This window comes from Papaver somniferum, chromosome 8, assembly GCF_003573695.1.
Source record: "Papaver somniferum cultivar HN1 chromosome 8, ASM357369v1, whole genome shotgun sequence".
Lineage (NCBI taxonomy): Eukaryota > Viridiplantae > Streptophyta > Magnoliopsida > Ranunculales > Papaveraceae > Papaver > Papaver somniferum.
The window spans coordinates 25,430,269-25,443,113 of NC_039365.1; the positions used below are offsets into that span (position 1 = coordinate 25,430,269).

At 37.7% G+C, this 12,845-nt stretch overlaps 2 protein-coding genes and 1 pseudogene across 2 annotated transcripts; 1 reads left to right on the forward strand and 2 right to left on the reverse strand.

Annotated features, from left to right (window-relative positions):
* Positions 1 to 3,483: 3,483 nt before the first annotated feature.
* LOC113305290 lies at positions 3,484 to 4,980 on the reverse strand (annotated as a pseudogene).
* Positions 4,981 to 5,436: 456 nt separating this feature from the next.
* LOC113304594 (PGR5-like protein 1A, chloroplastic) lies at positions 5,437 to 8,556 on the forward strand. The gene is made up of 11 exons (XM_026553735.1): positions 5,437 to 5,824; positions 5,917 to 6,032; positions 6,138 to 6,234; positions 6,382 to 6,482; positions 6,583 to 6,639; positions 6,777 to 6,853; positions 7,378 to 7,429; positions 7,553 to 7,663; positions 7,750 to 7,847; positions 7,996 to 8,065; positions 8,212 to 8,556. The coding sequence occupies exons 1-10, from the start codon at positions 5,617 to 5,619 to the stop codon at positions 8,057 to 8,059; spliced, it is 981 nt and encodes a 326-aa protein (XP_026409520.1). The 5' UTR covers positions 5,437 to 5,616; the 3' UTR covers positions 8,060 to 8,065; positions 8,212 to 8,556.
* A 222-nt stretch (positions 8,557 to 8,778) lies between these two features.
* Positions 8,779 to 11,320, reverse strand: LOC113304595 (histone deacetylase complex subunit SAP18-like). Its single transcript, XM_026553737.1, has 6 exons — positions 11,092 to 11,320; positions 10,930 to 10,962; positions 9,985 to 10,095; positions 9,806 to 9,901; positions 9,210 to 9,290; positions 8,779 to 9,116 (listed from the first exon to the last, which is right to left on the reverse strand). The coding sequence occupies exons 1-6, from the start codon at positions 11,206 to 11,208 to the stop codon at positions 9,084 to 9,086; spliced, it is 471 nt and encodes a 156-aa protein (XP_026409522.1). The 5' UTR covers positions 11,209 to 11,320; the 3' UTR covers positions 8,779 to 9,083.
* Positions 11,321 to 12,845: the final 1,525 nt, after the last annotated feature.

Sequence of the window (12,845 nt, forward strand, 5' to 3'; positions counted from 1 at the left end):
CTTGAGCTAAGAGTCTAACTACTAATATCAACCTAATAAATTCATAAATCTTAATGCGTTTAACTAAATCACATATTGAGTGAGCTACTACTAGGTGGTTTGGTGAATAGAATCCGGTAGTCGAGAACTTCCGTATCCGGTGATACTAGGGATTTAGGGGTTTAGGACTGAGCTAGTTGCTTTACCTACGGTTGGTGATAATCTGTGACTAATAAAAAGTGGAAAAGAACATAACTTGAATCATTTTTTTGCAACGAAGAAGGATTCCTTGATCTAATCTCTCTTATTGATTTCAACTTTATCGTTTTAATTGCTTTGTTTATTCTTTTACTTTATAAAATCTAAAACCAATTTTCCCTTTTTGTGATATTATAAGACAACTAAAACCTCTTGTTCCTCGTGGGAACGATCCTTACTATCGCTATATTACTGTTAATTAGTGAGAAAAATATTATTTAATTTGTTGTGGTTACGACACACATCACAAACCATGGAGAACGAAATCAAAACAGCAAACCCATTTCTTCTCTTATCAACGGCTACGTAGCGGCACTCCGCCCTCCTTTTCTTTCGTTCTTCTATGTTCATTTATTCATTAGGTGTTGCTGCGAAATCAGACCTAGCAAGTCTCTGGCAAGGCCCAGCCCACACCGCACTCCAAATTCAGGCCCTAAAGTCCAGCCACAGCTTCCAATTTCTGTCCGTCCACTGCCTAACCACTGGCTGCAATCTGCTCACTTCTACTGTCCCTGACTTCTACAGTTCAGCTCCTTCATCTGTCCGTGCAACTTCATACCAAGTCAAAGACCTCTACTCTCAGTTTCAAGACCTGATGCTTCTGATCTCGGAAGTGCAACTCCATCTCCATTTTGTTCGGCTAAGTCTCGGCCACAGCATCTTCCTCCGACGACAGCAACAGCTCCTCCTCGACTGCAGTTCAGGGCATCTTGTACCATCATTTCATCTCCGTAACTTCATTAAAAACACTGATCGCAACATTTCAGCCATCTAGAGCACCAATAACTGCCTTGCTGTAGTAGTAAACGTTGTGGCAATGTCTCCATTCTCTGCTTCAAACCGTCCCTGCATTATCTCCATTCTCGACTGATAATAACCCATCTTGCATCCGTGTTCAGCCACAGTTTCATCCACATCAAGAGCTGTATCAATCTCCATTCTGTGCCGCTAGCCATCACCACCGATTCAATCTCAATCTGCATCTACAACCATTACCAGTTTCTGCCACGAGAAAAAAACTCTTCCGAGCATACAAATCTCGACCACCAACTTCAGAACATAAATCTCAGTCAACTACCAATCACCACCTAGATTTGCTGCTGCCTTCTTCCATTCGAGTGCCTGGCAGTTCAAGTACAAACCAGGCACAACCATTTACTCCGTCGACAGCTCCCTTCCATACACTCAACCGCGAAATCTCAACTGCAGTCCCATACTCCTGTTGTCTCAGTTCGATTCCATCTCCAGCACCTATCGAACCCAAACAGATCCATATGGTTCATCTCGTTCCGTGCCAAGCCAATTAACGTCGCCTAACCCTCGACAAACAACAGACGAGTTTCTCCAATCTACCCCGCATCCTTACTGCCAAGCTCGAGACAGATAATCCAACTTCCATTCTTCTTCTCGGTCTCAGCAATTCATATAAATCACCACTGCTTCTTTCCCAGGCCATCTTACCAAGCCTGCGAAGCTCAACCAATTCCCGTACACAGCAAGAACCCCAATTCATTGTTTTGTTGCTGAAATGGCGAGACTCCATGCTCCAGAGTTGCTGCTGATCGATCACCAAATCCACCAGTCGACCACAATCCAATTATCCAGCTCGTTGCAAATTCAGGGTCCTTCCGAATTCAGGCAATTACCAAGTCCGGTCACAACATCGTTCTCCATGTTCTGAACCTTTGAGAACCATCTCCACCGTTTACAATCACTTCAGCCGAGCATCCCTTAGCCCTTAAAGAACCTCCACCAGTTCACCCAAGTGCCTTGCAGTATAACCAAAACAGCTAACATGAGCGTCTTGCTGTTCTTGTAGCCTGAGGTTCCGTTAACTCCAGTCTCGATCCATTTCATTCAAAGCTCAATTCCTACTATGAATAATCAGTGGGCAGCTGCTTGGAGTAATGAGAACGCTTCAGAACAATTTATGCCTAAAATCCTTTGTCTTTTGATATGAACAGCGCAGAGAAATGAAGTTGTAATACCACCAACAAGAAGAGATGGAGTGTTAGCTACGTCCACTCTTTGATTCTCAAAGTTCTAATTGGGTCCAGGACCTCCAGGTGCTTGAAGCAAATGCATTCTTTATCCCACTAAACGAGATGTCCATGAAATAGCTTCAGTGCCGTTGATATATAGAAATACCAGGCCGGCCATAAAAATGTCTTTCGACGTCTTTGTCGCAAACTCCGTTCTAGCTCCTGTTTTAACCATTTATTTACTGGTTGATTGAATTCGCTTGTACTTTCTATACAAAAGCATTCCAATAGTGTTTTTAGCGAATATATCGAGTCCTAACTAATATAAATATGAATTCGCTTGTACTTTCCACCCGTTATTGGTTTTTTATATTTTGAAACGGAAATGCTATTCACCTCCTTCTAATCTAAGCCCTACATCTCTATCGAGATCCGCATTCAGGTTCAGGTGAGGTTCACCATTCCCTTAATATGGGATTTAGATTGTAAGGAGGTGGATAATAGGGAGTTGAATAGCATTGCCGATTTTGAAACTGGGGAGAAAAGAAAACTCAATAAAGACTAGCAAAACATAATACCAGAAGATACGTAGTGTAGAGCAAACAACAGACTCAATTGATAATATGTGATATAGGATGTGTTGTTTCGGTTAAGACTTTATTTATACTGGGCCTGTCTGTTCTTGGGTTTTTTTAATCAGAGGAAAACACGGGGACATGTATACAACCAACATCACAACCTGTCCTATGATTCCCCTATTGCAATGAATCAAAGTTGAATGATTTCTAACATCAAGCGATACTTTTAGTGCTTATGATCATATCTTTTAACTCATGGACGGTTCTATTAACATTAATTTCTCTTCGTGATTAAAAAACCCATAAAAATCATTTATATACCACCTCAAAACTGTTTACAATTGACGATGAAAATTAACTCACGGGACCATTTCCACAACATCCAATTGTATAACTCGCCTTATCAAGGTCATACTAAGTTTGTTACAACTAAGATAAGTCGGACCGATGTATCAAAAAACAAAATTATACACTAGTAGGATAAGAATCAGATATATCAAGAAGCTATTATTCGGCGCAAGCAAGAACATACCAAATCCCGTGCCGTTACGGCAAGGGTCACATCTTAGTATACTATAATACATAAAAGTGAAGCAATTTAATGATACTAGCAAGATCATGAAGACCTGGTACAATCTATAATACAAAGACAAATTAACGAACTATAACCATCTAACTTTGATCATTTATAACCTAATAGTTGGAATAGCTCGAAAGCGAGTAGCCTTTGTTAATGTAAATCCAAATTCTTCTTCCATATCCAAATCCTCTGGTTTCAACCCATTTTCCAATTTCCAGTTAAATGATTGTAGAAGCAAACACACCATTAAGTGTATCATTCTATGCGCTAATGGTAAACCAGAATAAATTCGACGACCAGACCCAAATGGAATCAACTCAAAATCTTGGCCTTTATAATCAGTTTTCGAGTCTAAAAACCTTTCGGGGCCAAAAGCAGTTGGGTCCTTCCACATGGTAGGATCTCGCCCGATAGCCCATACGTTAACTAGTACCTGAGCACCTTTGGGGACAACGAAATCATTAATTTTAACATCGATCTCTGCTTTACGAGGAACTAAAAATGGAACTGGTGGGTGAAGTCGCGACGTTTCTTTCACAATTGCTTGCAAATACGGTAGCCGAATAATATCTGATTCCGCAACTAGTCGTCCTTTTCCCTAAAATGTCTGAAAGCTCTTGCTGAACTTTTTTCATCTTAGCCGGGTTATGAAGTAATTCCGCCACTACCCATTCTACCGTGGACGAGGTAGTATCCGTACCAGCAGCAAAAGGATCCTGTTTGATTCACATGGACCATATTTTTAATTGAATACATTGCAAAACACTAAACACTCCTGCTTGTGTGAGGGTCAAAGAAATGTATACAAGTTAAAACATAACATACACACAAAATACTCCCTCCGTCCCAAATTAGATGAGCTAGTTGGCTTTAAATTTTGTCCTAAAATAGATGAGTTATTTCACTAATCAAGAGGGTATTTCTAAAACTACCCTTTTAATTGATTATTGTTACTGTAAGAAATACGTATAATTTGATAGTTATGTTTATATTCGTTGGTGTTTTAAAATGCTTTTCAACGGTACATAAAGTTTACGAAAAACCGTGGTATAGTTTAAAAGATTAATCATTTCCAAAATTTTACTAGTTATTATCTATAATGGTATAATTATAAAAAACACTTAAATATACTCCCTTTCCTCCTTGCCTTATAAATTGTGCAAACTACAACTAGCTAATCATCTAATTTGGGACGGAGGGAGTATAGTATAATACTAACCTTAAGTAAAGCCTTGATTTAGATCAAGTCTTATGGTGGAATCCATCCATCTTCCATCTTCCACGCCACCTCAGCACTTGGAACTGTGGATGGAAGCGCAGGTGTAATGGTGAAATAGTAGAAACGCTATTCTTAATAGAGCTAAAAAAAGCAATTAAGAATGGAACTAAAAAAGCAATTAAGAATGGAGCTTTTTTTTTAGCCGTTAGATTTCAACAACTCATTTTAAATCTACGGATAATAAAAAAAATGCAATTAAGAATTGCGTTTAACGCTATTCTTATTGGCGTTCAGATGGATTCCACGAACCCTTCCACGAAACTGTGGAACCTTGCTTAGATTTTTTGTGGAAGACCCCAACTTAGAAGCCACTGGACTTGACATTCCATGATTTTTCCACACTTGGAATAGTTTGGATTCCACCGTAAGACTTGATCTTAATACAAATTCCATAAAAAAAAAATTTCTATTCCACAAAAACAAATTCTATAAAATTCTATATTCCTCAAAATAGGTTTTCTTTGCAGATGTCAGATCGGAAAAGAGTGATTTTGATTTCTGGTAGTCAGAAATCCTCAAAACCAAACAACCATACCCATTTTTCCCACATAAAGAACATCTATATCTTAATTTTAAAAAACGATGCATCATTTTGCTTCGTTGATAAATGGAAAATTTCGTCCTTCAGAAAATCTTCTAGGTTGTAGGACCGCTGGTGCTCTATCACAATTCACAAGCATACCTCGTGTTAAGACCTGGTTCCATTCCAAGTGTCACACTTCTTTGTCTTTCTTCAAATGACTTGGCGTATATGCCATTCAAACGATGAGCAAGAAATAACAATCAAAATTTCCCTCCACACATTTCTTCATTACCTTATCTTTCAAACAAAGAATTCCTCTGCCGTAATTTTCCTTGCTCTTTCTTTCATGTCTACTGCCTTAAACGATAAATTAACAACCTTCAACACAAGCCTCCGATAAAATTGGAACCTTGCTAATAATCATCTGACCAACAAAAATGGTAACCCAGTTGGGTTTTGCAATCAATTCTCCTCGTCTTTCATTTTCCCCTCCACTTCTTCACAAACCTTTCAACTCACTTTCCACTTCTTCTTCTTCTTCATCGAAGCTTCACTTCAATTCTTCCGCTAAGTTTATCGATCACAAATCACTTGCCCGGCGTAGAGTTTTCATTATTTCAGCTAAAGCTGCTGATCAACAACAAGGTTAGTTAAATGATTATGCAAAACGAACTTAACGGCCACGACCGTCTTTTGGATGGCCGTATTCTTTTCTGACTTCAGATCTTATTTTTCAGACCAGGCTTCGGAAGACGAGGTTATTGACAGTAATGTCTTGCAGTATTGTAGCATAGACAAGAAGGAGAAGAAGACAGTAGGGGAACTTGAGCAAGATTTTCTCCAAGCACTCCAAGTACTTATACTTCATTTTATCCCCTTGAATTACAATTCCTGACATAACTGACACTTGTGAAATCTTGTCGATTGTTGATGCGTTCGTTGTTTTGATGCCTTTTAGTCGTTCTACTATGAGGGAAAGGCTACCATGTCAAATGAAGAATTTGATAATCTCAAGGAAGAACTGATGTGGGAAGGAAGCAGCGTTGTGATGCTAAGTAAGCATTTTTCTCTGGTTTAGTACTCGCAGTGTAAAATTTGTTGTGCATTTTATTAGAAGTTGTTTACTGCATGCTAAACCTCGTATGACCAAAGTTTCATAAAGAATGCCTTCATATGACATTGTCACTTTCATCTTAATGCAGGTTCGAGTGAACAAAAGTTTCTGGAAGCTGCGATGGCCTATGTATCTGGGAAACCTATAATGACAGACAAAGAGTACGACGAATTGAAATTACAACTCAAGGTTGGTCTATAACCATAACATAATGCGACTCGGTGGTCTAAGGCAAATTTGTATTGAGTTAATTTACTTAGTTTGTATCTTTCTTGTGCAATTTTTATAGATTGACGGAAGCGAAATCGTTGTAGAGGGTCCAAGATGCAGTCTTCGTAGTAAAAAGGTATGTAAAGGTTGACCACCTACCTGATAAATGCAACTCTTCTCAAACTATGGTTAATACAACTGTTCTTGGATTAGAAAAGTATTTTCTGCAATTTTGAGCTTCTGTGAAGTGTGTGCTCTTTATTCTCTTTACAGGTCTACAGCGATTTGACGGTTGACTATGTTAAGATGTTTCTACTGCAAGTCCCAGCAGCTGTTGTTGCACTTGGATTGTGAGTAGCATTGTTATATCTGCATTGATAGTATAAGTAGAAAGCAACCCAAACTAGTGACTGACCATTTAGGTGAAATTCCCCTCAACATCATTAGGATTCAATTTTTGTATGGTCAAATTGAAGGCGCTCGGTGCTTTTTAGATCAGTCTATTCGTAATATTTGGCATCTTCTATCTGACAAAAGCATTAGTAATTAAAACTGTAAAACTCTATTGAAATGTGGTTCCATTAATTTTCACGTTTTGCTGATACCGCAACTTTATGAATCAATCTGACTGAATGAAGTCTATAAGTAACTCGAATTAATCTGCCCCTAGGCTCTAATCAAATGCACTTTTCCCTCTAGTTTCAAATTTGGTTTGGTCATAGCACGAGGTTAGTAATATCTTGCAGTCAGACATGCCCGTACGACTACGCTTTGAAACAAATATGTAGTAACCTTTGAATCTATCTGTAGCGTGTTTGGTTGACCAAAATGCTGTGGATTTTAAGATTTATGTCCTTGGATTTGATATCAACAGGTTCTTCTTCCTGGATGACATTACTGGATTTGAAATCACATATCTTTTGGAGGTCTGTATGTTCCCCTTTTATGTGTAACAATTCGTTTCAGATATGAACAAGCTTCTTTACTCATTTATATCTCGTTTTATGTAAATTTCAGTTCTGTGCTGAGTAACTTTTGTTTCAATGCAGCTTCCAGAGCCATTCAGCTTCATTTTCACGTGGTTTGCTGCTCTGCCCCTCATTTTCTATCTATCTCAAGCATTCACAAACGCTATCGTGAAAGATTTTCTGATCCTAAAGGTATCTTTTGAATCTTTATCCTCTTGGGCAATACAAGAAACTGTGATCAGCAAAGCATTTTCTTAGCAACATATGTTATGTTCCAGGGCGCCTGTCCGAACTGTGGAACTGAAAATACATCCTTCTTCGGAACTATACTATCAATAGCTAGCGGTGGTGTTACTAATACAGTTAAATGCACAAAGTAAGCTCACAAAACTGTACTTTTCTTGTATGCTGATATTGGATGTGTTCGCTTGTTTTGGTTCCTGTGCTGTAATTGAACGTGTTTGCTTGCTTTGGTTCCTGGAAATGTTTCTAGCCTTGACAAAAATCCCTGATCTGTTTTGCAGCTGTGGCACTCCTCTAGTATATGATTCCAAAACTCGTTTGATTACATTGCCAGAACAAGCTTGATAAGAGGTAATTCCGTTATGCGTTATAAAATATAACGTCATGGTCGTTTGAAGATAGTTCTAACAATCACCATTTTTCACATTTGCCATGGTCGTCATGATGTCATGTTTTCGCAGTATGCTAACTATTTCATGATGGCTTCATACACGCAGGGATGACATCTATCTGAATGACTCCCAACCTTCTCTACTGTTAACCTATGGTGATAAGCTGCATTAAGTAATTTTGGTATCGTCAAAAGAATGATAACCTGAGAGGGAGACCCACCTTGTGCTATCTGTACCTTTTTAAGTCTTGTTAATATGTATATTGTGTTATACCTGGATACCAACAGAATGGAAAGAAGTATGTAATGATTGATTATATGCTGTTTGCAATATTAAGGGAAGCGTCTTATAGGTAGTGAAACTTAATGCTAATGGAACTACAATGGCCAATTTGCAGTGCTGATGTTCATGATTCTGTTGTTTGTTGAAAAAAATAGTTTGATAATTTAAGAAGGCCATTTCAAAATGGTGTCTGATATTGCATCTTCTGCTGAATGAACTTGCATCCATGCAAAATCTGTCAAATACAGAAGTCGCCATATAGCCATCTCAACAATCCTTACATCTGTAGCCTGAGAATTCTTAATTTATGATTTTTTAGAAATGCTGCTATCTTGTGCATTCCATGTTATGTTTAGGGATATGGATATATCCAAGCTAAGTAAAGTTGAGCACTTACAAGTTACAACTACAGTTCTACTAATGATATAATGTTAGTATTAACTTTCAGTAGCTCAGTCAATGACATCATGCAGGAAAATGAAACCTCCATTTGGGCCTAAAGCCTGATATACAGTTCAGTGCCTTTCCTTAAAAGCATACTCATAATATTTGTACAATGTGATGAGAGGAAGAAAACATTCATGATTACACATAATAAAACCTGAAAGCTAAAACCCATGAGAATACGATTCCAAATAAGCTTCCAGCATCGACAAAATCCCTGCGGTTCACTTTTGCATCAGCAAGTTTCTTCTCTACAATATCGCCACATCCAAGTAGTCTCCAATCTTCATAATTTAAAACCAAAAAAACTAGTGAATAACTTAAGTATGTGGTGCAGGATGAGAAATGAAATACTAACTTGTTTCCTAAAGACTTACCTGGAAGCTGAGGTCAGACAATGCCTTATGGTCATCCTGTTTTCTTGCATTTCCCATCCCTTGTGAATGGGTCGTTCCAACCTTCAGACACGACAAAATATTAAAATTACAAATTTTCTCAATTTTCTAGTGAATATACCAGGAAATGGAAAATTGGGGATTTGAACAGTCAATTACACAATCCAAACCATCTTACTATAGAAACAATAAAAGTCCCCACTATCAAGAAAATTGCCCTTTCATATGTAATATGTAACACAACAAGAACGGCATCACTTACCGAACCTTCATACTACTTGTTAACATCTAAAATTCTTAAAACTTGAAAGGAACTAATTAGACTTCCGAGGATTCTTAAAAACCTAAATTCTTGAAACTTTTTACAAGCATTAGAGGTCCATTTGGACCTTGAAACAAATCTAAGTAAAGAATCAACAACACAAATTCTTCAATTCATGAGTCATTTGTGGCTAGGCAAAAGGCAACCAGGCAATGCACATGTCAAAATTTTATCCCATTTCTCGGTTGCTGTTAAAATAAAAGCTGACCAAAATGTAAAGTTTCAACATCAAAAGTAACGGTGAAGAACTGCTTACCTGTCTTACTACAAAACGACCATTCTTGTCGGGATATACAAATGCAAATGATAGTTTTGCATCTCTTCGTCTTGCCTCAGGAGCAACTTCTTTGACCTAATGAAAAGATCCAACTTCAATTAGCAGACATACTGCAAGAAATTTCAAAAAGAAGATGAGAGTAAGAAACTCTCACATACCAAATCAGTTAACTCCCTAAGAGTAGCATCCTTCCATGTATAAATTTGGACCTCCTTCTTGGGTTCCTTGCCTCTCGTTGCAAAGTCTTCCTTAGTATGATGGCCTCCAACCTTTGGAAAAAAAGTTATGACTCATATGTGACTAATGGTAACACATGCTAACTACAGACAAACTGCCAACTAATAATACAATGTATTCAATTGTGCATCGAAACACCATATCTGACAAAAAAAAATGACTAGATGGCACTCGTAGTTGAGTGCGGCTAGCATTAACATAAAGATCCCTTACTCTACAGTCTACAACATTCGCATAAAGCAACAGTACATTTATGAGGCTAGAAAAGGAAATATATGTTACATAGAGATCTTTCTAATCATAAGAAAGTTAAACTTAAGCGCATAATATCCTGCCCAGTTTAAGCTAGCGTTAAGGTAGACCAAAGTCTTTATCAGGTCTGGCAGTTTGGACTCCTGTACAGAGACTGATTCAGATATCAACAGAGTATATACTGACAACAACTAGCAATCCGTCCCGCATATTTAAGTAATAAACTAGTACTATTTCACGACCCAACACGATTTTATTTCAACCAAACCCTGATAACCTTTCACTTGCATACATAAGTGCAGAATTATCCTGCATCTGTACTGAAACAATGTTTCTTTCCAAACCCATAAGCATAATCCTGTATACTATCAAGATTTAAGCTTCATCCAAATAGAGCTATTCGAATAAAAATGAGCCGATCTATATAAGAGCTAATCAGATTCCTACCATACAACAAGCTTAACTAATTAACCTAACCTAACCTAAACCTCAAGAACGATGAAACTTTTGTTCATCAAATCGAAAATAAAAAGAAAAAGTCCTTTTCATCAAATTAACCTAATTATTCGAAATTTTACACAATAATGAAAGTAAAAGGGGGATTAGTCACATACCTTAGTGAAAACTCGAAGTAATAAAGGACAAGTCTGGAACCCCAAACAAACAACAAAGAAGAAATTATGAATCAATAATAAGAATCACGATAGAGAATTGAACAACTAGAAGCATAAATAAAAGAGTTGCTTTTATAGAAACCCTAAACCCTAGAAATTGACCTTTTCACGATCGATTAAAGCACGAGGAGGTGGTGGTGGTGGTGGTGGTCCTCTAGCTTGAAGATGATGAGGTCTTCCTCCTCCTTGTCTGTTTTGTGGTTCTGCAACTCCCGCCATTCTCTTCTTCTCTTTCTCTCAAGACTCTCTCTCAGTAGATAGTTTTCTCAAGGTTTTAGCGAAATAATGTTTTTCTTTGCTACCACTGTCTGTATGTATAACTTATACCCAATATTTCAGTTTAATGGTATGCGAACTATGCTTTAGAACATGCTTTATGGGACGAGGAGCGGTTGGAAGTTGGAACCCATTGGATTTAGCTACGGGAAACTTAGGCGCAGGCCCAAAAAAAACAATATTCTCATTGTCAGATTCACAATTAATTTTACGTATCGTGACACCCATAATTATTTTCGTGACACCCATAATTATATGAAATTATTAAAAATGTATGCATGACGGATTATGCATCCGTATGACGGGTTATGCATCAGGCGTATAATTGGCAACGCAACTTGGATATAACATATCTAAAAATCCGCGCCTTGAAATTTTACAAATTTTATATCGTTGGAAATCTTTTTAAGAGAGATACGCAACGAGTACAAACAAGAATATCAATTTTTTGTTTTTCCCGAAAAAAATCGGAGGTGATCATCATTTTAGGCAAAATTTTCGAAAACTTGATACATAACTATTATGCAGCCACCAAAAAAGATGCATAACACATTCTGTAGACGCATAACGAATTATGCAACCATTTTCTCCACTGCATAACAAATTATGCATTTGGATGACAAAGTTATGCATTTATAACAAGTTATGTAACCATTGTTTTGGTTGATTTTAGTGCGTCCATAAAACAATTGATGCATAATGCAGTATGCATTCCATATTTACGGATGCGTATCAGGTTATGCATCTATTTTCTCGATGCATAAAAGATTGTGCAACAATTTTTCTCGATGCATAATGCATTATGCAGTCATATTTTCGGATGCATAACAGGTTATGCATCCATTTTCACGACTGCATACACATGTTATGTAGATATTATTGTAGGTGCATGACAAGTTATGCAGCCTTATTTTTTGTTGGTTTCAATACTAAGAAAAAAGTAGCTGCATAACGTGTTATGCAACCGTTTTCTGGACTGCATAACAAGTTATGCAACAAAAAAAAAGCTGCAGAACGTGTTACGCAACCAATTTCGAGAATGCATAACAAGTTATGCAACAAATTTTGTAGATGCATAACCTGTTATGCATCATTATTCACACCTCCATTTTCGCAATACTGCACACAATACATCCAACCAACACCAGTTGCACACTGCATCACCACCTCAGTTGCAATACCTCCAAACTAACCATTCTTGCACAATTGTCATTGCAACTTAGCTACGCTTATTCCTGTTGCTTTCATACTCTCACCGGCAGCATCAGAATTCGGCTATAACTCCACCTGCAAGTCCTAACATTCATCTAAACAGTACCATAAGCTTCAACAATCCTCATCAGTACCACCTGCAATTTTTGTAGCCACAGCATCAGTCTTCTGCGACTGCAATCTAGCTAGCTACCCTTGTAACAATCTCCAGAGCCACTGCCACCACTTCTCTGTCACTTCCACAAATCAGCAACAAACCTCCATCCTTGTGGCTTCAATTACCGCAAAACCATATCAATTACATCTTCAGTTAAGCTGCAAATACAGCTGCAATGACTTCAGTTACCTGCATATTTATCAGCACCAGT

Coding starts and splice junctions, on each gene's coding strand:
- LOC113304595 (XM_026553737.1), bottom strand. CDS start 11,208: ATGGCGGGAGTTGCAGAACCACAAAACAGACAAGGAGGAGGAAGACCT. Junction 10,963..11,091: donor CTTTAATCGATCGTGAAAAG/GTCAATTTCTAG, acceptor TTGGGGTTCCAG/ACTTGTCCTTTATTACTTCG. Junction 9,117..9,209: donor TGTCTGACCTCAGCTTCCAG/GTAAGTCTTTAG, acceptor TAAATTATGAAG/ATTGGAGACTACTTGGATGT.
- LOC113304594 (XM_026553735.1), top strand. CDS start 5,617: ATGGTAACCCAGTTGGGTTTTGCAATCAATTCTCCTCGTCTTTCATTT. Junction 6,483..6,582: donor AATTGAAATTACAACTCAAG/GTTGGTCTATAA, acceptor CAATTTTTATAG/ATTGACGGAAGCGAAATCGT. Junction 7,430..7,552: donor AAATCACATATCTTTTGGAG/GTCTGTATGTTC, acceptor GTTTCAATGCAG/CTTCCAGAGCCATTCAGCTT.